The sequence below is a fragment of the Pelophylax lessonae genome (assembly GCF_965119305.1).
Source record: "Pelophylax lessonae genome assembly, chromosome: 8".
Lineage (NCBI taxonomy): Eukaryota > Metazoa > Chordata > Amphibia > Anura > Ranidae > Pelophylax > Pelophylax lessonae.
In genome coordinates, this window is record NC_138775.1 from 231,634,090 (window position 1) to 231,661,462 (window position 27,373).

At 41.0% G+C, this 27,373-nt stretch overlaps 1 protein-coding gene across 2 annotated transcripts in view; it reads left to right on the forward strand.

Annotated features, from left to right (window-relative positions):
• ASTN1 (astrotactin 1) overlaps nucleotides 1-27,373 on the forward strand; it is an 808,141-nt gene that overhangs the window by 558,433 nt on the left and 222,335 nt on the right. For both annotated transcript variants that reach the window (XM_082264783.1, XM_082264784.1), the window contains exon 4: nucleotides 12,327-12,500. In XM_082264783.1, the coding sequence (XP_082120909.1) occupies nucleotides 12,327-12,500 (174 nt within the window). The remainder of the gene's footprint in view (nucleotides 1-12,326; nucleotides 12,501-27,373) is intronic.

The following is a 27,373-nucleotide window of genomic DNA, read 5'->3' on the forward strand; positions in this document are numbered from 1 at the left end:
AACACAGCAGTTAATGATGAAACATCACCAAATAGTAATATAGTTTTAATTAACTGAGATAATAGGTAGGCTGCAAAGAAAGAGCATTGAGTAATCCATCTCTTTCCTTAAAACTGAGCTTCATCCCTAAAGGGAAGTTTCACTTTTCTGACTCCTCCACTTCAACTTTTATGCACTTTTTTTTTTTTTTGGGGGGGTACTTGGTTTTAACAGGTACCCACTCCCACTTCTGCCAGAATCGCCTTGGTGATCCAAGTGGAAGTTCACCCTCCCCTCTGTCTGTAGCCACTTGGAACACATCACAGGTCCCAGGAGGCTGCAGGACCATTCACAAGGCGCAGGGCAGGTCATGCATGCGCAGTGGGGATGTAGCTGTGGAGCCACGAGGAGTCAAAGCCAGCTTTCCACAGTTAGCATGGCCAGACTCAGAGGCCCAAAGACCAGTGAACAATCTGTCCATGACAATGCTGGAGCCCTGGCAGGTTAAGTGTCCTTTTAATAAGTCACCAACTACAGTATAGTATTTGTAGCTGATGACTTTTAAATTATTTGGGAGGAGGACAGAACAACCTCTTTAAGCATACTGGTTGGTGAATTGAGCTGGGATTTTTTCACGTGTTTGTCTCACATGTGTTGCCCTTCCATGGGCTCTTTGCTATGAAGGCCAGTTATAGGTGGAGACAGGGGCCATTTTGTTTGTTGTTGATGTATACTGGTGAGTGGACACACTAGATGCCTTTGCTGCCATTGTGCTATGAGCTGGGCGTCCACTGTGCCCCCAAGTGCCTTTAAGGAGGGTTGGGCTACCTCCAGGCTCACCTGCCCCCTATCTATCCATTAGAGTGCATGTGCTTCCACTGTGGAGACTCTCATAAATGTATAGGAGTTAGGACTGCAGGTAATACAAGGTGATATTAAATGGCCCTGCAGCTTACACATGCATTTGCAAATGTGTGCTAACCCTTGTTTTTAACACACACTGTTAGACAGGTTAAATTGGTTCATAAGCAAACTGGCTGGTGAATTGAACTGGGGATTTTTTCTGTTTTTGTCTCACATCTGTTGCCCTTCCATGTGCTCTTTACTATGACGGCCAGTTATAGGTGGGGGCAGGGGCCATTTTGTTTGTTGCAGAACAACCCCTTTAATCTAGACAGGGTAACCTAACTGGGGGGGGGGGGGGGTTGGAAAGGATGTATAGGTGGCTACCGCTGGTACAGTTAGCAATCAGTAGTCCATATGTAAAAAACCTTCTGCTGGCCAGCTTGTTGGGCCCCAAAACCTTGTGCGCACTCTGGGTAGTGTCCTTTTAAGAGTTTGTGTGCATGCAAAACTAAAGTGTTCCTAGTTCTCAACTCTGTCTCTCTATTAGGCTGCAGTGTATAGTTGACCAATGGACTCTCACCAGTCTTCTATAAGCAGAAGCTTTCCATCCCAGCACCAGACACAAATGGCATCTCTCCTTTTCTCTGGTGGTTTCCTCAGCGTGTGGTTCTTTACTCCACAGCAGACTCCTCACAGTCCAGATCGCAAACCAAAGTTCAATGTGTAAGCTGCATGCAGGTGTGTGAAAGAGCCTAATTCCTTCTTCCACCTAAGAAAACTGTTGCTGTCCCTCCCCTTTAATTTCTCTTTTGGGAATTGTGTTTTTTTAAGGCAACCTGTGGTAATAGCTCAGTCTCTCTTGTGAACCGTACTTCCCACGATCCGTCCATGAATTTCTTTAGAGTCTCTCCTATACTCCTTGTTCCTGTTCGCCCTCTAGTGGATGGAGGTGAAAATAACACTTGTTGTATCTGTGTAGAAGACTTTTGTGTATACACACACACTACAGTGAGACTGCAGCTGCTCCTCTCCTGCCACTTAAATACCGGGCTACATTACAATTCCATTTTATATTGTTACTTTAGATGAAAGAAAATCTTGGAATGGCTGGTATGAGCAAAAATATTGTATTTTTCACATTATCATTGTCGTTTATGTCCCCCTATGTTAACTCTTTTTTTAGTCTTTTCTTCTATCCTCTATTAACATACTTACCCACCCAGTGAATCCAGCATTGCCCTTCTGTAATCCATTGCTCTATTGCCACATGCTGGGCCGCATGCCACCATAATCCTTTGACATCATCAGAAGCTGGATGTTTCTTCCTGGTTAGTGATGGGCTCAGGCATGTTCAGATCAGGCACACCAGGAAGCCAGCACTGCACATCGCCAGTCATAGGCAGTGTGTATTTGCAGCTGCCGGTCGGGAAATGCCTCACTGCCTATGATTGGGGGTGTTCAGTGATGGCTTCCTGGCGGGCTTGATCCAAACATGCCCGAGTCCATTGCTATTCCTGGTTTTGCAGCCAATGGAACACTCACACAACACAAATGATCCATACCTAGGTGGTGAACCATGGCCCAGGTACAGTTAAATCTGTCAGCGCAAAACAAAAATGTTTTTGTTTACATTAGAGGGCTAGCATGCTGCCAATATTCTGCAATTAGAGGGAAAAACTAGGATTTCTGTGCCTCTGTTGTGAACTTTGAAGAGCCATTTCTCAAGGATGCCTATAGTTACAGTGGCGAGTGAGGGCTTGTTTTGAAGTGCTTTTACTGTTTGTTCAGCATATGTAAATACTTTAGTGTGCATAGTCTGGAAACTAGCTCACTTTAAGTGAGTTTCATTGCATTGACCTTATAAAATAGCTTTACTTTTTGACATAATGGTGCTTGGACCACTTAATTCTTGGACCTTTATAAATCTGCACTGCTTTTGCACTGAAACCAGTTCCCTGTTTTACTTGCTATGGTGGGTCCTGATGAATTTGTATGCTGCAGCTCCAGTTGTTAGTGACAGCCAGGGTCACATAATATGCCATAGAGCTGAACTGAAAAAAACCCTAGATCTTGCAATAAGGACAAGCTGTAGCACAATGCAACCACCACTCATTCACATGATGGGTGCATGGAAGAACCAAGTATCTCTGACATCATCAGGTATTCCTTAGCATTTCATTTTTCCATCTTTGAACAGAGCAGAGCTCATCCATCTCTAACCTTTCACCAAAAAAGTGTCAAAAAGTAATAAGAGACAGTTTTTGACAAATCATTTATTAAAAAATAAAAAATAGTGCCCCTCGATGTAAATCCATTGTCAATATTGCCACCCGCCGGACCGGAAAATTAATAAAAAAATGCTCTTGTCTCCTGGGAGGCCACCCACTGAATGCCTCCTCTGCACTTTGACATTTCTTATATAGTTAGGGGCGGGGTGACCTGGCTACATCACCTGGTGGCACCGCTCCCTTCTGACGGTACATGCCCAGCATGCACCAGTCCGTGACGTCAAAAGGGGGGCGATGCCACCTGAAGGTTCTGGTATGGACTGGGGAGTGATGCCCATGCCATTTTTTTCTATTTTTTCAATAGCCAGGTTTCGGCAATTACAACTGCAATACATTTTAAATAGGATTTGACTTGTTTTTGTTTCCTTTAGAAATTAAATTTTTGCTTTCACTTTAAAGGGACAAGAGTTTTTTTATCTTTATTATTACACTTTAAGCATAATTAAAATCACTGCTCCTGAAAAAAAACATTCGTTTTTAATTTATTTTTTTTTTTATTATTGATACATGTCCCCCAGGGCAGTACCAAGACCCCCATACCCCTTCGATAGCCAATTACTTGCATATAAGCTTTCAAAACAAGTACTTTTGATTTTTCCTGTTTAGCTCCCATAGACTTCAATGGATTCGCCATTCAGGTTAGAACATTTCTTCTGAACATTACAGTTCTGCTGTGAACCAAGCAGAGGAATGTTTGGCCCATCCCTTGAGAATACTGTGTTTAATAGCCCAACAAATAGCCAGAATTGAATATCAGGTTTTACCCCCATGTTACTTTAATGAGGGTCACTACAAAGCTTGCAGATTCACTCATCCCTCATCTGCTATAGGTAAAAGGTCAAACTCTTTACAATAAGCATTATGATACTGCTCTACCTTCTAAGCAATCACAAAAGAAGATTTTTTTTTAAAAGCACACATACTGTATATAACATCTTTTAAACTGATCTGCAAGGCTACCATACCCGCAAAGGGCCATGTATCCACCCTCAATGAGCTATTATATAACTTCAATGTGCAAACTTCCCTATATGACCCAAAGGGAACAAGATTTGGAATCCACCTTTGAGCTAGAGGAATGGCAAAATGCGGCCTATAATTTGGTAAAAGTATCTCTCAACACAACTCTGGTAGAACCTAACTACAAAACAATATTGAGGTGGTATATGGTTCCTAATAGAGTAAATCAAATATGCCCGCGAGCTTCCCCTGCTTGCTTGGGTGCTGTGGTCAAATAGGAACCATGTTCCATATTTTGTGGCAATGTCCCAAAATTACCAGATTTTGGATTAGAATCTTCAATATATTTGAACACCTGAAATAGTTATTTTCAAAAAGGGGACATTACGATTTCTGAATACCTAAAATAATGAATATATTTTATTATTCTGGTGGTTAGAATCGCCATTGCCAGGTGCTGGACCCAGTCGGGGGGGTATCACTCTCACTCTCACTCATGACCTCAGATTTAACTTTCTGTCTTAAATTCCAATCTAACTTTTTCCTCAGACTTTCTGCCTTCTTCTGAAGAAAGTGCTATAGTGCAAGTGAAAATTGGCGCTGCCTGGTAATGTAATGTGTCAATGTGCTAAAGTAATGCTGTGACAACCCAGATTATGATCCTGGGGTGAGTGACCCCGAGCCACTAGGTGTGTGGCAAGAAGTGAAAAATAAAATAGTATATTTATAACAATGTAAACATCGCATGTATCTTATAAAGTGAATCAATGCTGATGAACACACAATATAAGAAAAAAGTGCTTGTGTTATTAAGCCATAACAAAACCTGTGCAAACTTCAAAAGTGCATAGGTGCAAATATATGTGCAAACAGTCAAAAGTGCGAGTGCATACGGCCACTCCCTAGTCGCCAATAGATATTAGTCCACGGGGAATCCCCAATGACCGTATGCTAAGAATAGTGCAAATATTCTCAGTCCATTAAAAAATGCCTTAGGCCAGGTGAGTGCAATCCGTGCTTGCGGCACACTTGGGAAACCCACAGTCCCGGAACTCAGCACCCGATGTGCTGCAGTGCAGTGGTGTCTCCCCCCCCAAAAGGTGGACACTCACCAAAGGTAGATCCCCTAAATAGGGGTAGGTAGCCTTAGATGCAGGTGTGCCTTGGGCTGCTTCCCTCTACCGTGGCCGGTCCGGGTGGTGGTTCCTTTAGGGATATGAAAGTAAAATGCCCATAGTGTAATATGTTTTAAAAGAGTAATCCTTTATTAAATAAGTATCTCACTTATATTGAAACAAAGAAAAACCAGCTTAGTAATGATTCCTCGTAGCATCCAGAACTCTTCCTGCGTTCCACGGACGAAAACCGGAAGTGATGTGATGACGCTTTGCTCCGCCCTACGTCAGTGTGACAAAACGGATCATAATCTGGGTTGTCACAGCATTACTTTAGCACATTGACACTTTATATCACCAGGCAGCGCCAATTTGCACTCGCACTATAGCACTTTCTTCATTTCATGGATACCACTTTTTAGTGGTTATCTAGGGTGTAGGCAGCAGCCTTATTTTCATTTATTATTCATTTGGATTTAATACTTGCCACAAAGGCTGGTCCATATCGCGGGGTACCCCCACATATATTCTTTGTCGTTTTCTGCCTTCTTCTACCCTAATCCCTACCTCTTTTTTTCTATCTTTCCTATTTTTTCTCTTTTTCCTTTTTCCTCTGTTTCTTTCTCCCCTTTGCAACATCTTTAAACTTTTTATTATTTCCTAATTCCTCTTGGAACTTGGCACAAGAAAGACAATAGCCAAGAATATTGGTTATGAAACACAACGTTATTTGATATAGTCTATCTCTTAATCATCCAAGCAAATGTAATGTCATAATCACAAATTTCTTTATGTACTTAGGCCAACAGATCTGTAAGTGATGATTTTGTTATAGATCAATGACATCTGTACCCAAGTGCCTTATTCTTATTTCCTGCTCCTGGGGGCTTTCTTTGTTATATAAGTTCAATAAAAAGATTGAAATGTAAAACATATATAGGGCATGGACACTGAATCAAGCTGATCATAATAAATGATCTCAGGATGCCAAAGTCAAAAAGACAGTGAGTCTGTGTTAAAGATGTATTGTCTATATCAATTTCCGACTGTGAATGTAGAGATAAGTGCCACACTCCCAGACTCTGATAATGAGCATGTGCGTATGTCAGGGATACAATAGATATGTCATGAACATGCATTATCGAATGGCTATGAGCACTTAACATTTATGTGCATATCATGTATTGAAAAAAAAAATGATCTTATCAAAATATGCTTATAAAATGGATGTATGGTATATGATTACACATTTATTAGCACAAATATGTAGAAAAATAAGTGGGCAGAGAACTAAAAAAAACAATCACAAATGGATCTCTATAGTAATTACCATTTTTTCCCAGTATGATATCACTTTATTCCTTCAAGACAGTCTAATTTTATGATATTTGCATGGTGTTAGGTAATTTTCTAAACACTAAGAAAAATGGGGCAGCCCTCTGAGGTACAGTGCAGATGTTACGGGACTGTAAACGGGATGTTCAGCCTCAAATCCTCTGACAGTATTTCCACCTCCCATTGCTTTTATGTTAATTGTCTGAACTGGCATCTCAGGGAACAAGCTATGAATACAGCTGTATTTTTTTTTTTTTTAAGGTTGTTTGCCGCTCATTACATTTTTTACTTTAGAAGTTCAAAAAAAGCAAAAAATGATAGAGTTTGACAGTACTGTAAAGATCAGGAGACTTTACTGGTGTAATGATGAGGGAAGGATGAGCAGAATCGAAATGTCATAATATGATTAATCTTTTAAAGTGCAGTATCTCCAGCCCAAACTTTTTCGTCTTTAGTTTTTAATAGTGTTAAATGGATAGAACCTCTGTTGGATGTTTTCATCTGGTTATTTCCCCTCATTTATATAAATATCTCCAAAACCTTTGGGAACCCCTGTTCTGGTAAAAGTTGTAAAACTTGAGATTTTCCCAGTTTCAGTGGACTGCAAGGCAAATATAAAGGGATAATGTCCCAAGATAGGTGCAGCAGTAGCATTGGGGTACGCTCTAAAACTATACACATTTTTGTAAGTGTCAAGTGATTAGAGACTGGTGGTGCCATCAAGTGAATGCAAATCACCAACATATAAAAGGTTCCTTTAAAATGATTTATGGGGCATGACATTTTCCCAGTTGAGGGTGAAAATAGACCACAATAAATACCCAACAGGGATTCTAAACATTTCCTACTCTATCTAGCATTTTAAAAAAATTGGTGTTTTGGATACCCTTTGACAGTTCAACAGTTTATTAATTGTTTTATGGTGTTTTATGACGTGCTTCATTATATTATAATTACTATTTCAGTTGTGTAACATCATAATTTAGAATTTGCAAATCTAACAATTGTATTCTTCTTCCTGCAAACCAGTCATACACACTTTCTCAATGTATCCCTACATACATAGAACAAACCTGGGAACGTTTGTTACCTTGTCTTCTGCTCTCAGTACATTTATAACTTGGGAGAAGGGAAGCTATGGCATTATTTATTGTTATATTATAAATAATGTGTGTGTGTAGAGAAATGAGTGATAGAGACTGGGTTGAACTGAACTTTGGAGAATTGGCAGCATGTGTTGGTTCCCAACTATCATCCAAGGTCTATGGGGCCAAGCTTTCTCCCTAATTACATCAGCATAAATGATTAAAAAATGATTTATTATGTTTGAGCAGAGTTTGTTCTCTTTTCACCCACCTGTTGTGGCCACTCACATGATGAATCAAGCATAGCTTGGGTGACATTGTGGCTCAGTATAGAGAACAAGAGTGGTCTAACGAGTGAGAGGACTCTAAAGAGTGAGAGGGCAGAAGTGAGATCTTGAAGGTGGTTAACCACTTGCCGACCAGTCACTGGGACTGTACTGCGGCAAAGTGGCTCGATTCCGTCCAGCGACGTAGACCTACGTCGCTGGACTCCTCCCCTTGTGGGCGGCGCTCGCGCGCCGCCGGAGGCTCGTTCCCGCTGTTTTCAGTCACAGCGGGAGTCGGGCCAGGGGAGGAGCAGCGGCGATCGCCGCCGCTCTTCCCCGATCGTCGGGGGAATCGAGTCTGGAGATCCGCCCGCTTGTGTAAACAGAGTGGGCGGATCTCCTCTGTGACAAACAGTGACAGATTGCAGGGTTCAGCATAGCTGAACATGCGATCTGTCCCTGTGTCACTCAGTCACCTCCCCCCACACACGTCAGTAAGTACCAGGCATACATTAACCCCTCCCTCTCCAATAAAATTAACCCCTTCCCTGCCAGTGTAATTTTTACAGTAACAGTGTATATATATAGCACTGATTACTGTAGAAATGTCACTGGTACCCCCAAAAGTGTCAAAAATGTCAGTCAAGGGTCCGATCTGTCCGCTGCAATGTCGCAGTCCCGCAAAAAAAATCGCAGATCGCCGCCATTACTCGTTAAAAAAAACCCACCAAAAATGACAAAAATCTTTCCCTTTGTTAGTAAACGTGATAACTTTTGCACAAACCAATCAAAATATGCTTTTTGTGATTTTTTTTACCAAACATATGTAACATAAAACAAATTGGCAGAAAATGTTGAAAAATTTTGATTTTTACATTTTTTTTGGGGAATTTCATATAAAAAAATGTGAAAAATATTGTTATTTTTGCAAAATTGACGCTCTTTTTTTGTTTATAGCGCATGATCAAAAAATCGCACAGGTGATCAAATACCACCAAAAGAAAGCTCTGTTTGTGGGAAAAAAAGGACGTCAAATTCGTTTAGGTACAGCGTCGCACGACCGCGCAATTGTCCGTTAAAGTCACGCTGTAAAAAATCGCAAAAAACCCCCTGGTCAGGAAGGGGGTAAAATCTTCCGGGACTTAAGTGGTTAAACGTCTCCCCCTTAGGGACTGTTTGGTAACCTGACAAATAATGAAGTGATAAAACCCACCTTACTCCCCAATAAAATTACCGGTATTTGTGAGTGGATTTATCCTTTAAAGTAGGGGTGTCCAGCCTTTTGACCCTTCTGGGCTACATTGGGGGAAGAAGAATTGCTCTGTGCCACACATAAATTACACCAACAATAAGGATAGCTTATGAGCAGAAAAAGTCAGGCAGATCACAAGATAATGATCACTGATACAGATAATGCGCCTTCCTTTATTTGTAATATTTTTTATTATAAAAGGGTAGCATAAATCGTGTGCGATATTTATTTTTGATAAATGCACTAACATCCAGTTCAATGGATGTAGTAGCAATTCTCAATGAATTCCTAAGGCAGATATTTTGGTTTTACTTGTAATTTTTCTTTTGGTGTGGAAAACTGATGGCATGAATAAGGTGTGATTGTGAAAAGTGGGGTATTTTTCTTTGGGAAGATAAAATGTATTAAAGTCCAGTAACAAGACACTATCAAAATTATTTTTGTCCGCATACCTTCACTAACTATAAATGCATTTTTAAAATTCCCCCAAAATATCAATATTTTTAATTAGGTTTACAATTTTGTATTGGGCCAAATTCATACTGGTCGTGGGTTGCATGCGGTCCGTGGGCCACAGGTTAGACACCCGTGCTTTAAAATAAAGCTAAGCTAAGTATATACAGTGATTGCCTTTGCTGATATCTTTATAAATGCTAGTTCCCTGGTTGTCATGTTAATCTAATAACTTCATCACTTTCCAGAATCCAAAATTTTCAGACCTGCTTGCATAATTCATATGAGGGAAACATAAAAAGAGAGGCAGATATCATTTTCAAAAGGTCAATGACAATCTACATGTTTCTTTTAGTATAGGCTTCATAGGTGTGCACAGCCTATTGCAAAAGGGTGTGCACCCCAAAGCTCAAACACACATGCGGCGTGTGTGTGTGTGTGAATATATATATATATATATATATAAATATATATATATATATATATATATATATATATATATGTATATACACACAGACAACTGACGTGAATCACCCTTATTTTTGTTATATTTTTGTTCTACATTTGTACATTTTTGTTATTATTTGTTGAAATGTGTTTACATTTTTTCACAGTGTTTTTTTGGGGGAGGGATTACTAACGCTACAAGGTGATTAGGGTGTGCCCAGGCACACCCAGCACACCCCTTGCACACGCCTATGATAGGCTTCCTTTAAAACTGAACTCCAGACGAACAGCTAAACACACAGATAAAATACGTAGATATAGATGAAGTGTTTTTCTTGCCAAAGAATTTGTATTGCTGTCCAGCTGCTCCTGAAATTCATACAGCCCTCCCACACAGTCACAGAGCAGGAGACCTGACTTTTTTCTGCTGCTGTTTAATAACACTTACAGGTCTTGTCCCTCCATCAGCCTGTGACTGGACAGTGAAAGAAAAAGCAGCAACCTAATGAGCTCATCTTTCTGTCACTGCTCTATACTGCTAACTGTATGTGCCTTTTTAACAATGCAGCACAATTAATCGGCTCCTTAGGCTGCTTACAGTATATCTTTCCCAATCTGAGCTCTGCTGTAATGAGATTAAAAGAAGCTTCAACCATCTCAAATTCAGGAACTCACTCTGCATGCATTTAAAAGCATACTTTAAGTGGTTGTAAACCTTACATATACCCAGTAAAGTGACTGACCTCAGGTGATACATAGAGATAAAAAAAATCCTTCTACATACATCGCACCTGTTTATTTACAGTCTTTTCTCTACAGCTGTTCAAAGTCCAGTATTTATAAAGCTAGTCTGGGCAGTCAGAAAAAAGGGGGTGGAGAGCCGAAGTTACACTCTGCAGAGCTGAGTGAGGAGAGCTCTGAGAGCTGATTGGAGGAAAGGGACACATCCCCTTCACACAGCGCACAGGAACAGAGCTGAGGCTGTCAATCAGCTGGAGATCCCTCCCTGTCACCTTTTTTCTCTTGGTGTCAGGAAAACTTGTGAAGTGACAAGATAGCAGAGGATCGAGAGGCAGCAGACAGAAATGACACAGTGCTATGGATTGAGACAAGTACACACTATAGAGGGACGTGCTTTGTTCAAATCTTATGTCTGAGGTTTACAATCACTTTAAAGTCATTCTAAAGGCAGAAGGTTTTTTCTTTTAATGCATTCTTTGCCTTTAGATAAAAAAAAAAAAAACCTTCTGGGTGCAGCAGCCTCCCCTAACATGCCCTAATACAGTGGTTCTCAACTCCGGTCCTCGGGATCCACTAACAGGCCAGGTTTGCAACATAACTAAATTAAATCACAGGTGATCCCATTTGCTGCTTAGTGATTGCAGTATTCTAGTCTGCATCTCCCCAAGGTAATATTTAAAGTCTGGCCTGTTAGTGGGTCCCGAGGACCGGAGATGAGAACCACTGCCCTAATACTTATCTGAGCCCTATCTCGATCCAGCGACATTGCACGAGAACCTTGGCTGACTGGGATTCTCTCTCCTGATTGGCTGATACACAGCAGTGGGTGCCATTGGATCCCACTGCTGTCAATCAAAGTCAGTGAGGAGAGAGGGGGTCGAGATGCGGTTCTGTTTCTGAATGGACACACAGAGCTGCAGCTCGGCTCGGGTGCCCCCATAGCAAACTTCTTGCTGTGGGGGCACTCGGCAGGAGAGAGGGGCCAGGAGTGCAGGTAAGGGACCTGAGGAGTGGAGGATCTGTGCTGCTCTGTGCAAAACCATTACACAGAGCAGGTAAGAATAACATGCTTGTTATTTTTAAACATAAAAAACAAGACTTTAATATCACTGTAAGCGAGTATTATTGCAGACAGAGCTGCATTCATTTGTATCTTTTGTATCTGCCTGGAGTTCAGCTTTAAACTTATCTTATATTTCTTTGTGCCGTTACTCTTAATACGTTCACATTTAGCCCCATTTACTTTCCTAACAAAACAAACGCCTCCAAATGTGCGATTCTTCTAACAAAATAGCTCCTAACATCCAAAATGACACTCTCCACACCTTTTTAGCTAGCATTAGCTTTGAATGCACAATTAGGGGTTCCTGTTAGGCTGCTGCAATTACTACCTGTTAGCTTGGCAGTTCCTTAAAATAAAAATTGGATTTACCTGCGTGCTGTATTGTAGCATAGCCATATTTGTCATTTTTAATGTCCTTGAATGACTGCAAACAGTTTTGGTGTGCCAATCACACAAGTAATTTTCTTTTTATTTTCTCCACATCTTGTTGTTCCAGTTTTCGCTCTAAATTCCGCGTCTTCGGGAGGTGAAAATGCTAAGATGTCTCTGATGAGCAAGTACAAGGAGAGCATGATATCTAATAGCTCAGCCGACCCCAACAACCAGCCCACGACGCTGCTGTCACACGGGGCTTCCAGCCAGCATAAGCGCATCAACAGCAAATCGCGAGGTGCCCGTGTGTGAGAGGGTCTGCGTGGGTGTATTTTTTTTTTCCGCATTGTGTAAATGCCTGTTTTGCTAATTAATGTCAGTACATATGTTGAGCTTAATCATAAATCTCTGTGTGTGTGTATGTGTGTACAAGCCATATTTGCTTTACTGTCTATAGAAGTATGTGAATGACTTTACTCTAAATACTTTATAGGGAATTTACAATGTAGCCTCTCACCATGAAGAATATTCTCATGGTGTCATAACACATTTGGCGCTGTTTACACTGCAATACTGTGTATTTATCTAACACTGTGCATCAACTGCAAAAACTGCAGCGGGCGAGAGTGGGAGTCATCCGCAAACCCACCAAACCCATCAAATACTCCAGTAATAAATATGTGATGCTGTGCTTTTTTAAGAAAAGATAAACAGATTTTAATTTAGATGAGTAGCGATTTATGTTGTAATATAAACCGTTTTACAACCCAATTTCAGCCAAGGACTTTTTTTCCATAGATTTGGATAGACTAGTGGGGAAGGGTTAGAATCTCTGTTAATGTTTAATTGCCGGGAAGAGAAAAAAAATCTAGAGGCTAACTAGAAACCATTGTGTATCAGAAGAAACAAGTTACTTATATGGACAACGCGCTGTGGCCCAAAAAGGGGCATTTTGTATAGTGGACATTAAGTTACATACAGGTAGTTACATAGTTAACCACTTCAACTAAGCGCACTTTCACCCCCCTTCCTGCCCAGGCCAATTTTCAGCTTTCACTCTGTCACATTTTGAATAATAATTGCGCGGTCATGCTACACTGTACCCATATGAAATTTGTGTCCTTTTTTTCACACAAATAGAGCTTTCTTTTGGTGGTATTTAATCACTGATGGGTTTTTTATTTCTTACAAAAAAAAAAGAGAACATTTTGGAAGAAGAAAGTTTTTCTTATTTTCTGTGAGTGCATTTTGAAAATAAATAATTTTTCTCCTTCACTGATGTGCGCTGATGAGGCGGCACTGATGAGGTGGCACTTATGGGCACTGACGAGGTGGCACTGATGAGGAGGTACTAATATGCCTTGTAAGGGCTGCAGCAGATATGGAGACCTGGAAACTCAACTAGGGAGATCTTGCCCCTGGAGTATCTGAGAGTTATAGGAAACCTTTGGGAAGTTTAAGGGTCTACCAAAAGCTCAAATATGAGTTTGGAACGCACTGTCCTAAGGCTTATCTTCTGTTAAAACATTTTTTTTTAGATTTGGATAGAATAGAGAAGGGTTAGAACCTCCATCAGCTGTTCAATGCTGTCTGAGTCTATATTAAAAAGATTTCTTCTCATTGGCTATTGTGATACCCTTTAACTAGACAGGAAGTGAAATAAATCTTCCTAACGAGGTCACAGATAGCAATTAATCCTAACAAAGGTTAATAACCCTTTTTATCCTATTGTGCTTATTGCTGTCCCCATCCCGACAGAGGGAGATTTCCCCTCACTTCCTGCTCTGTCTGTTCACCTCAAGAAACCATATCATTACAGCTCCTGTGACTCCCCTTGTGATGGACACTTCTCCTCTCTCCTGGGACTTGGCATTCTTTTTGTTTCTATACTATAAGCAAACCACATGTAATGAAAAGGCAATTGCATAGTGCTCTCTCCGTTTGAACACTTTGTTAAAAGCCCCCTCTTATAAAATACACTTACAAGAAAACAATATAAAAAGCACATATATATATATCCCATCAGCTGGCTCACTACTCCACATCGGCGGCAGTAGCAGCGAGACGTCATGGGCTCAGATCCTCCCTCCTAGATGCGTAGCGCCCTCTCATTGGGCTTCCTCAGTAGGTATTTACACATTTTCTATTTGTGGTCAGTTTGCAAATTTTTTGCTGAATGTGAAGTAGTTGGGGTCTTTTTGTATGGATTCTGCTCCATGGATTTTTTTTTTTCCATTTTTAAGTGCCTTTAAGAACCTTCAGACCATTTTAGAAATTTATATTAAAAGGATGCTATGGCCATTAATCCAACTCAAAAGGGTTTTTTTTTTTTTAAGTAAAGGGGAATATAGCAGAGGTCAACGATTAGCAAGTGGTGGGGATATGTCTCCTTACCAGGTATGCAAATAGCAACCCAAATCTGTCAGGATTTATCTCCTGTCTGTTTTTTTTTTATAATTTTTTTTTTTATAAATAGTTTTTTATTAATTTCAATACAAAGAAAAACACATACTTACAACCGCCCTCATACATTCAAACCAAAACAAGGAAAAAACAAAAAACACCCTACCCCAACAGTCAGCTTGTTACTCAACATATGACCCTTAGGCCCTATATATATGATATAGTCTAGATAATGCTCCTTCAAATAGAAAGGGGCCCTATCTTTCTAAATCATTTCAGCTTTGTATCCTTGACCCATACACCCATACTCCCCAATCCTCATAGAGAAGATCTGAGTTACATGTATATATATCCTTACTTCCCAAGATACTATTGTGGTATGGTTCCATTTGCCCTATCTTCAGGGTCCGCCCGGGTCATTCGGATACTGTGGACATGCTGTTAACCCAACAATTCCACACCTTATTGAATTTGGCTGGTATTCCCCTGTTCATGTACATAGCTTTATACAACGAGAGTGTCTTATTTATAATTGCCTTCCAGGCCTGTACTATAGTCAGTTTAAACGTTTTCGATGAAAGTATTATTCATTTCCTTGCATTATAAAGTAGAAGCATCAAAAGAGTACAGGTGGCATTTTTATATGACAATCCATCCACTAACCCTAAAAGACATACCTCCACTACCGGCTGTCACCTCACCTATGCATTCCATAATCCCCCTCCAAAATACCTGGATCTCGACACACCCCCGAAAAGATATGATCAAAATCTGCGTGAGCAGAAGTACACCACCAACAATTAGGGGACTGTCCTGGATACAACTTTGCCAGCTTAACCGGGGTATAGTAAATGCGGTGCAAGACTTTATATTAAATAAAATGATCTCTGGAAGACACCAATCTGGAAAAATGTATGTCCCATAGATCATCCCAATCATCTCCATCCAGATGTGGGAACACCAACTCCCACGCTGCATGGCAGCACACGAGGTGTTCCGAGCCATCCTTAAATAAATGCTTATAAATAACTAACAATGTTTTTAACAAGGGGTGTTTTCTAAGCAGGGATTCCATCTCGCCCAGCCGGACTCGAAGGCCCGCTATATCAAATTCACCATAGAAAGCATGTCTAAGATGGAAATAGTGAAACAGATGGGAGTTAGGGAGATTAAACCTGTCCTTTAAATCCTTAAATTGGAGAAGCCCCCCCTCCCCCACAATACTATCCATAGTCCTGATATTGTACCGCATCCAGACACCCGGATCCAAGTGAGTAAAATAGTGTGGCAAATGAGGGTTCCTCCATAATGGTGTATAGGGTGAGACTACTCCTTCCACCCCCATCTCCTCCACCCCACCTGCCACTACCCACGCTCTCACGGTTGCCCTCATAGAGATAGTAAATTTATATGGTACCCTAGGGCATCGCGAGATGTGACAAAGCCTCATAGGAGCCAACAATGGCAGCCTCCAAAGCTATAGCCGCATCATCTTTAGGGCTATTAAACCACCGGTGGACAAACGCTAACTGACCCGCCAGAAAATATAGGTAAAAATCAAGGGACTGCCAAGCCTCCTTGCCTCAATGGTTGCTGTAAGATTTGTAACCTAATCCTAGGGTGGCGATCCTGACAAAAGAAGTTAGTGATAAGGTGATCCATATTATTAAAAATATATTTCGGCATCCACACAGGAGAATTTCTAAATACATACAAGAAAAGTGACAGAAATTTCATTTTAAGTAAATTATTCCTGCCTATTAGTGTTAAGGGTAGGATTGTATCTGGTGCCTAAGGCGCTGCTGCAGTGGAGTAACATTTAGAGTTAAAAAATCTGAGACTGAATTAGAAATATATAGACCAAGATATTTTACCTTATCCACTTGTTCAAGTGGGCAAGTGTCCGGCACACCCTGAAGATGGTGTTTTCAAGGGAAGAATTAGAGATTTGCTCCAATTTACCTTTAGTCCTGAATATTTTGAGAAGGAATTCAGGATACCCAAGACTATCAATAAGGAAGATTCCTAATCCCATAAAAAGAGAACCATGTCATCAGCATAGAGTGCAATTTTCTCTGACAATTTACCCACTTGAATCCCCTGTATCTCCGTAGAGTTCCTTAAAGCCATCGCTAAAGGTTCTATCATTAAAGCAAAAAGACTCGGGGACAATGGACAGCCCTGACGGATTCCCCTTCCACAGATAAACTTTCCGATAGCATGCCATTTAATTTAACTGCAGCTGTAGGGTGTTTATACAAAATATCAATCCATTTCCTGAAATTAGGCGCAAACGTAAACTCTTGGAGTACAGCTCCTATATACCGGCAGTCTATAGAGTCAAAGGCCTTTTCAATATCATAAAAGACAAATACTCCACCACTGGAAATCTCAGGTCCCAACTGTATATGCGTAAATACCCTTCTCAGGTTAATATCTGTAGTCTTTTTAGGCATAAACCCTGTCTAGTCTGGGGAGACAAGGTGGTGAAGGACCTTCATCAGTCTGGTAGCTAGGGATTTAGCAAGAATCTTGGCATCCACATTGAGTAAAGAGATAGGAGGTGCACAATGAGGGATCCTTACCCAGTTTAGCTAATACTACAATATGCGCTTCTTACATAGAAGGAGGAAGGGTACCTTTTTTAAAACAATCAGTATGCAAGCTAAACAGCCTTGGAACCAGGAGTGCAGCGTACCTCTTGTACCACTCCACCGGCAAACCATCTGATCCTAGTGCCTTGCCTACAGGAAATGATTTAAGCACCATAACTATCTCATCTACCCTGAGATCTGCCTCAAGAAATTCCCTGGCATCCTCCGGCACCTTAGGCAAGTGCAATGCTTGTAGGATGCGGAACAACTCTTCTATATCATAAGATGGTATAGCTCTATAAAGTGTACTAAAAAAGGACCTGAAGGTCTACGGTATATCCTCTCTACTTGTTAATACCTCTCCACTAGGAGAAGTTATACACGAGACCACCATCTGAGGATTCCCAGTCCCCGTAAGTAGGGCCAGTAGGTTGCAATTCTTATCCCCTCTTTCAAATACATTGCATGCCCTCTTTGCAGGGAGGTAAAAGTATTTTGATAGTAAAGCTGTAGTTTCCTCCTAGCTAACTGTAGTTGTACCGCTGTGTCTGATGTAGGCATTGCAGCATAGGCCCCAGCACACTCCCTTTCTTTTCCCTCCAATAAGGCCACCACACCCCTACGCTCCTTCCTAAGGGCTTTGATGGCAGATATATACATCCCTCTGGTAGTAGCTTTAAAGGCTTCCCACTCCAATTATGGAGTGGCCGAGCCTTCATTTATCTGCCAAAAAAAATCCATGTGAGGTTTTAACATTTCCTCCACTGCTAGCTCCCCGTTCCAGCTTGGGGCCACCAGCCTAATTTGCAAGATCATTTGCAGAGGGGTGTGGTCAGAGACTCCCCCAGGTAAGCATGTAACGTCCGAGACTAGGGGCAAGAGAGAGGCTCCTGCAAAGGCCATATCAATCCTGGAGGAGGAGGCATGTATCGGGGACAGATAAGAATAACATCTTTCAGTAGGATGCCTCCACCGCCAAAGTCCTGTAAGACTAGCTGTCTCTGCCCAATATATTAGATTAATTTGATTAATTAATTAATTGTCCAACCTAGATTTGAAGTGTCCAGCGAGTAATCCAAAAGGTTATTAAAATCCCCAACAACCAACATCTGAGTTGGGGAGTATGGAGCCAAGTTTTCCAGCAAGAACCTTACCAGAGAATGGGGGGAATTTATAACCCCAACACTGCTAAGCGGTGAGACTATACATTAAGCACGACCACTACATAGTGACCACCAGGATCAGTAACAACCACCTCCACCGTACCCCGTAAGGATTTATGCAAAAGAATAGACACACCCTGAGCATACGAGGAGTACTTAAATACCAATGCTCTTTTAAGTTTAGAATTCAGTCCCTGGACATGCCAGGAAATAACTTTAATATCTGATGTGTCATTTAAATAGAGATAGGGTAGATATATAATAAGATTGAGGTACTCCGGAGTCATACATGTCCCCGTTACCTGCTGACTTGACACATAAAGCAACAAGCTGACAAGCTGACAGACCCAAACACCAACAAACCCCCCCCCCCCCATAAAGTCCATCCCTGTCCTACCAGCCAGCACAGTTGACCAACTGACACTCAGCTGAAGCCAAGCCCCAAAAAGAAAAAGGGAAAAAATATATAGCTATTCTCTCCCCCCATGCCTGAGGAGCTCCGGCCCCAAATGAGTCTCTGGAATCGTCAAATGTAGAATATAGATGTTCAAAAAAACTTATACTTAAACTGTCTGGAAATAGCTTGATTTACACCTTAAAAAAAAAAGAAAAATGTCCAAAGAGCAATCCACAAATCCGGCCCAGATCGGGCACAACAGGTCAGCCCCCAAAAATGTTTTACCCACAAACCTTATAGTTTATATTTCAGATTATATTGCCCCTATATTCCCCTGGTAGACCTATATCACAGCCTTCAAAACATTCTTGATATAACCACCATATTTATGGCAAAGTGTCCAAAGTGTCTATCCAATCTGATGCATCAGCTGGAGATTCAAAAAACTTCACTACTCCCTTATGATCCACACTCAGCTTACTTGGATATATCATGCCATATTTAATGCTTTTTTCCCTCAACTGCTTCTTCACCTCCACAAACAGCCTCCTAGACCTCTGTACCTCTTATGAGAAATCAGGGAAAAAGTGGACCGTGGCATTTTGGTATCTAAGGTGAGAGTGTTATCTGGCTTCGGGTAAAATTAGATCTCTGTCCCTGAAATTTAAGAAGCGTACCAAAGAGGGTCTTGGGGGTGCGTCCTGCCTTCTTGGGCCCATAGGAACCCTATGAGCCCATTCAACGCTGTATGCTGCTGACATTTTAGTCAAAGCAAGTGTCTCCTTAAAAAAAGTTTCCGTAAAGCTGGCTGATTGCTGGCCCTCCCCGCCCTCAGACAGGCCCACCACCCTCACATTGTTCCTACGCAGACTATTCTCTGTATCCTCTGAACGAGCCATTCGTTTTTTCACAGTATGTTGTAAGTCTGTAATAGCTCTATTGGAGGTTACTGCGGTATCCTCAATGCTGAAGATGCGGGATTCTGCCGCTGTCAGCCGACCCCTGAATTTGTCTAGATCTTTCCTAATTAGGCCACATTCCAGGGTCAAAGTATCTCTCTTTCCCATCAAGGTACGTTTGTTGGATTCTATGGCTGCTAAAATGACAGATATAGCTGCCTGCTCCCTGTCCAATATTGTACCTGGTAGGCTTGGTAGGCTTGGTGAAGCTGCTGAGGCTTCTGAAGCTGAAGCTAGGCTTGAGGCTGGGGAATCATCCGGATCCTTCACTCCCTCCATCACTCCTTCTGTCTCCATGAGCTTTCTTAGCTCTGCCCATCCTGTGTTCACTCCCATGACTTGTGATGATAAACTGACTGCTGCACGCCTAGCACGTGTAGCCGCCGGGGATAGTCGCAGCTTCGGAGGAGGTTGCTTCCTGCTTGCTCTGCCCTTTACCAGCATGTGTGGCAGCGCGGAGCTCCCAGCTCTCCAGCTATACAGGCTATACAGGTCTGCCCAAACCAAGTAGGAGTATGTAGGATACCGAAAGCCCAAGCTCCTCACTGCGGATAATGTGGATACTATCAAGCTGGAGCCGGTAAATACAGCTGGATAAAACAAAAACTGTGTTTGTCTTCATTTTTAGGATAGTATATTACAAAAATTCATACAAAGGGGACACCTTTGCATGCAGATGTGAGGTTCCCTCTCCCTCACGTCCTCACACGTCACACCTCACATCTGCATACAAAGGTGTCCCCTTTGTATGAATTTTTGTAATATACTATCCTAAAAATGAAGACAAACACATTTTTTGTTTTATCCAGCTGTATTTACTGTAGCAACCTATATCATCCATTTAAAACGTATTACACCAACATGTCCTGAATTAATGAAAAAATTCAAAAACAGAATCACTGAGTTAGAAAATGTATTTTATCTATTTACTAAAGCTAGAAAGTGCACAATTAGTCACGATCCTGCAGAAAAATCAATCAGCTTCCAGGTTTTACTGCTAAAGTTTAATTAAACAAGCTGTGGTTAGAAGTTTCTCTGCAGAATTGTGACTAAATTTGCCCTCTCTAGCTTTAGTAATAAACCCCCTTTTGTCAGTATTTTGTTGGACCACCTTTTGCTTTAATTACAGCCTTTAGTCTGTTGAGATATAGCTCTACTAACTTTGCACATCTAGACTTTGCAATATTTGTACACTTTTCTTTGCAGAAGTGCTGAAGTTCGGTTAAATTTGACGGTGATCATTTGTGGACTGCAGCATTCAAGTCATTCCACAGATTTTCAATGGGGTTTAACTCTGGGCTCTGACCAGGCTAGGCAAGGACATTTACCTTTTTTCTCCTTCAACCACCGTGTGGTCATTTTTGATGTGTGCTTTGGGTCATTGTCATGTTGGAAAGTAAACCTTCTTCAGGGAGGAGAAGAAGGGAGGGAGGAGATTCAGAAAAATGCTCCATTTACACTTGTGCAACTCCGAAGTCATGCGATTTCCATTGTGACTTTACATTGTGACTTTGATGCAACTTTGGATGGGTGATGGCTGTTGACTTTGGCTTTGACTGTTGAACTATTGTCACATTATTAAAATTAAGATTCAACTTTCATGTGACTTTTGAGAGTTTACATTGCAGTCTAGGGTACTCAAGTCACACTCAAGTCACATCAAAGTAGTAAAGTAGCATAGATTTGAGCAGCTTCCATTGAAATACACGGGCTGCAACTTGTCATGAAACTTTGTGCCCAAAGTCCCATGACAAGTCGCACAAGTGTGAAAGGAGCCTTAAGGAACAGTAATCAACAAACATAAATACACATGGATACAGTGCATCCAGGAAGTAGTCACAGCGCTTACATTTTTTATGTAACACATTTTGTTATGTTACAGCCATTTTCCAAAATGTATTAAATTCATTGTTTTCCTCAAAATTTTACAAACAATACCCCATAATGACAACGTGAAAGAAGTTTGCTTGAAACCTTTGCAAATTTATTAAAAATAAAAAATTAAAAAAATCACATGTACATAAGTATTCACAGCCTTTGTCATCACACTCCAAATTGAGCTCAGGTGCATCCTGTTTCCACTGATCATCCTTGAGATGTTTCTACCACTCGACTGGAGTCCACCTGTGGTAACTAAATACAGTTGATTGGAATGATTTGAAAAGACACAAACCTGTCTATATAAGGTCCCACAGTTAATAGTGTATGTCAGAGCACAAACTAAGCCATGACATCCAAGAAATTGTCTGTAGACCTTCAAGACAGGATTGTATGGAGGCACAGATCTGGGGAGGGGTACAGAACAATGTCTGCAGCATTGAAGGTCCCAATGAGCTTTGGAACCACCAGGACTCTTCCTAGAATGGGCCGCCTGGCCAAACTGAGCGATCAGGGGAGAAGTACCTTAGTCAGGGAGGTGACCAAGAACACAATGGTCACTCTGACAGAGCTCCAGCATTTCTCTGTGGAGAGAGGAGATACTTCCAGAAGAACAACCATCTCTGCAGCACTCTACAAATCAGGTCTGTGTGGTAGAGTGGTCAGACTGAAGCCACTCCTCAGTAAAAAGAACATGACAGCCCGCCTGGAGTTTGCTAAAAGGCACCTGAAGGGCTCTCAGACCATGAGAAACAAAATTCTCTGGTCTGATGAAGCAAAGATGGAACTCTTTGGCCTGAGTAGCAAGTGTCATATCTGGTGGAAACCAGGCATAGCTCATTACCTGGCCAATACCAATACCTACAGTGAAGCATGGTGGTGGCAGCATCAAGCTGTGGGGATATTTTTCAGTGGCAGGAACTGGGAGACTAAGCAGGATCAAGGGCAGCAATCTACACAGATAGCCCCGATGAAACCAGCTTCAAAGCACTCTGGACCTCAGAATGGGGCGAAGGTTCATCTGCCAACAGGACAATGACCCTAAGCACACAGCCAAGATAATAAAGGAATGGCTATGGGACAACTCTGTGAATGTCCTTTAGTCACCCAGCCAGAACCCAGACTTGAACCTGATTGAACATCTCTGGAGAGATTTGAAAATGGCTGTGCGCCGAAGCTCCCCATCCAACCTAATGGAACTCGAGAGGTCCTGTAAAGAAGAATGGGAGAAACTGCTTAAAAATACATGTGCCAAGGTTGTAGCATCATACTCAAAAAGACTTGAGGCTGTAATTGGTGCCAAAGGTTCTTCAACAAAGTATTGAGCAAAGGCTGTGAATACTTTTATACATAGTATTTTTATTTTGTTTATTATTTGTAGTAAGATTTGCAAGGATTGCAAATAATCTTCTTTCACGTTATCATTATGGGGTATTGTTTGTAGAATTTTGAGGAACACAATGAATTTAATCCATTTTGGAATAAGGCTGTAACATACCAAAACATGGAAAAAGTGAAGCACTGTGAATACTTGCTGGATGCAATGTAGATACCAGAAAACATTTGGGGTAAAAACCTCTTTCTCAAGTGAAAGCCACCTCAGACATTAAAACATGACAGAATTTTTAACCCTTCCCTACTATAACAAAAATATGCACATTTTTGAGCATTCTTTGAGAAATGTTTTGGCAGTAGGGATAAAGAAGTGAGAAAAACAAATGTACAAGACCTATCGTCATATCATTTCTATGTAAAATAAGTTAAAATTTAATGTGACATTGTTCTTACTGTGTAAATGTAAATTGTGTAGTGTTGAGTTTTTTACGTTTTTATTTAATGGGTTCAAGTAAGAGGTAGCAAACAAGCCTGCTGAAGACAGCAGGAAAAATAAGAGACACACACGAGGAAGAAACAGACACATACAGTATGTGGAAATTTACACACGTCAGGTATAAATTACCCACAGTCAGATTTTTTCTTTTTTTTTCTTTACTGGGTTATTCATGTTTCAGTGACACTTTTTTCAGTATTTGTGACAATTTAGTAATTAGACTGTTGTGCCTACAGTTGTACAAACCCCTGTTATTGCATGTGTTGATTATTTAGAAAACTTTAAGATTTTTTCAACATTTCAGTAGTAAACTGTTGTACCATGTTAGCCATAGATTGTAGCAGAAGAATGAAAACATAGGAGATACCTTTCATAACTTAATGAATATTATCCCATGGTAGTAGCACTGCACACAGTTTGGTGAAATCTGCCCCGGGGAAAGTGCAGCAGAACAACATGAATGGATAAGCATATAGTTGTGGAAACACTCACGGGCCTTATGTCTAAACAAGAAGTGTGTATTTTTTCCAACTTTTCGATGATGCATAGTCCATCTTTGTCAAGATTGCACTTCATGGAAGCATTGGATATATTAAACATTTCTTGTTTGGACATAGTTTCTCCTTCTTTTTAGACCCTTGAGTGCCTCCACAACTATATGGTTATCTGTAGCTTAAATATTTTTATTATCATGTAAGCCTCTGGGGATATTGTCTTTGTTAGGCATGGTGTTCTGTCCATTATCACTTAACTGTCTATGTAGTTATACTGTATGACATTACACGTTCATTGCTTGTTGTTGTTCGTAAGGTTCCATTAATAAACACTGCTTATTACAACATTATTATTTTTTGTGTGGCTTTGTTAGTTGTGTGATAACTTAGTGTTAGGTTGACACAAGTACCAATGTGCACCATTGTATGCAATTGATGCTAAATAATTGCACCTGGAACAATAGTCATTTCCTTCTTTTTTAACAAAAATCCTATAGATGATTAGTTCTCAACTACAGGCAGTCCCCGGGTTACGAACAAGATAGGGTCTGTAGGGTTGTTCTTAAGTTGAATTTGTGTGTAAGTCAGAACAGGTAAATGTTTTAAGTGTAGCCCCAGCCAAGTTTTTTTGGATAGCATAGGGAAGGGTTAACACCCCTGTATTGGCGCTTTTCCACTGCATGGAACCGAACGGTTTGGCTCGCTTTTGTGCTTTTCCACTGCTGGTACCGCATGGTATAGTGTAGGAACGGTTCGGTACGGTACGGCGGCGCTTTTCCACTGCATTGAACGGTACGGCTCTCAAAAACAGTACCTACTCGATTGTGGTTCCAACAGGTACCATACCCGGTACCATATCCCACAATCCTTTGCATGCAGTCACTACTAGCCACTGATTGGTCAGAGAATCCCAAGCACCCCGTTGTTATCCCACCCACTTAACTTTAGTACTACTTTAGTGGAAAAGCAAAACCATACCGTACCGAACCGTTCCAACACCGTACCAGCAGTGGAGAAGCAAACCGGGCCAAGCAAGGCCGAGTAGAGTCGAGCCGGTACTTGCAGTGGAAAAGTGCCATAACATTTGTTTTGTTGTCTGTGCCCCTGTTCAGAAGATTACAACTCACTTTCTGTCCCTATGACAATTGGATTTTGAAAATTTTTGGTTGGTGTGGAAATACAGATTGGTGATAAAGTTACAGTAGAGACACATTTTTCCCATGAGAACCCTTACAGGAGTGAATTTCCTTTCCTAGGGGTAGATTTCCCCTCACTTCCTGTTGTCTCCCTCCATTTGTAAGTAGGAGTTGTTTGTAAGTCAGATGTTTGTAACCCGAGGACCGCCTGTACTGGGAAAATTGTCACCTGGGTACTTTGAAAACAAGGTGAAGTGTAGCATGAATGGTTTGAGTAGAAGGTCCTTCAAAAATGTTGCAGTATTTGAGGAATAAAGTTGAAGCAATATAGGCATCTAAAATGATGTAAAGGAAACCTCTTTTGCACTAATGCTATTTTACTAAGGAAGGTTAAACCATAGACATACAGAAAGGAATGTCAGACCAAAACTGGATGAAAATGGCCAACATAATTTTTATTGTTGGTAAAAAAAAGTCTCATAAAAATATCCAACACATTTCAGGGGTAATATCACTACCCCTTTATTACGGGTCAACAACCTGTTACTCAGAAACAAATATCAAACGTTTACTCCATGAGAAGAGTTCAATATTGGTTCTTATAAACATCTGTGAAGTCACTGTTTTCTCTGAGTCCAGCCAAGTTTTATCCTGAGCCCTGTTGAAGGGGGGGTCATCTTGCCCCTGAAACACTTTGGCGGTTTTTAAATGTCTTTTTTACCAACCGGTAAAATTGACTCTTTCATTGGGTTTTGGTCTGGGGTTCCTTTTTGTATTTCTTTAGTTTGAGCTACCGTTTGGTGTCCATCCAGTAAAGTCTTGCTGTGTGGGAGCTGCCCTACCAGAGCTATCAATCTCATTTTAGGTTTTCCTTCATTTGACTACACATGCACGTCTTTGTTATTCTGGAGTTCACTAAGGAAACTTGACACTTCTGGTAGTGTCGATTACTTGTGTTCCCTGTAGCATTCAGTGGTTCCTACCGGCAGCCTAGACATGATACAGGATACAGAAGTAAAATCAGTGTTGGCTGAAAGAACCAAGAGCTCAACTGGAGACACAGAAGATTGACACTCCCAGAATGGTCACAATAGGAGATACTAGTTGATGTAGGTCTGTAAAGGTCTGTATGAAGCAGTGTAAGTACCAAAATCCAACCCGGTAACAGCCTCTTTCGGTACAGCAGAGCTAGAGTATGAACCGAAGAAACTGTAAATAGGAACTGGTTCCTGGGCTATCAGGAAGCATTCTGGTAGAAGGAGAATGAAGAGTGCCAGGGAAATGAGCTCTTGTTCACTGTGCTGCTTCTGCTTTAACCTTCCAGACTGTGGCATGCAGGACAACCTGGATTTAGAGAGTGCTAATTAAATTATGCTAGCTATCATACTGAGAACATCTAGTGACAGAAAAAAAAACTGCAGGGAAACCTATGGGTTGAAGGTGAATATTGAAGCAAAAGCTGGTTGCTATTTTATCTTTAATGGGCTATTCATTGTTATCTTGTTATTTTTGGCTGGAGTTCTGCTTTAATGTTTGTGACAGTGTCACTCAGACTTTCTATATGTTAAGACAGCAAAGAGCCTGGGGTTCTCAAATTACTGACAAAAGATATTAGGGTGGACAAACCGCAATACTGAGAAATACTGAGCAGGAAGGAGGTGCTCCTTTTAGGCATTTGAAGGCTTAGGAAGTGGCGTGTAATGATGACTTATGCTACCAATTCTCTTGCCCTGCTATTAGTTTATTATCCCTTGCACACAAGTTTGCTTTGAAACAAAATATTATTTCAAAACTAAGATATGAAATCGGTAATTGAATTACTAGGCCCCTGGAGCTAGGATCCGGTGACGCCCATTATGCCAATCCTAGGTATTCATGTGCGTTAGCCTGTCAATGTCATTAACTCGCAGTGTCACAATTACAGGTCTAACAATCTGAATTGTAATCTACACTAACAATCTAACTGGTGTAATGTTTTCTTGAAGCTGTCAGTATTTGTGATATCCGTGACACGAGCCATTTTACCCTTTTAATGAATAATTAAGGCACAGGAGGAATATATAATTTCTTCTATTTATAAAAAGCTTCTTATAAATGTTAATCTCTGTCTACAAAATGAATATCTTGACTGGGGTTGTGGGAGAGAGGCTGGCATTATCCCAGCTTGGTGTTCTGTAATTGGTCTGCAGTGTGCTTACCATGGTATGGAAATAACTACATACAAAGAAAGGCGTGTAGGAAGGAATGACTGTCAGAGCATACAAAGAACAGAAGTAATTAATTAAGGTTTCTAATATAATTATCTACGAAATGGGC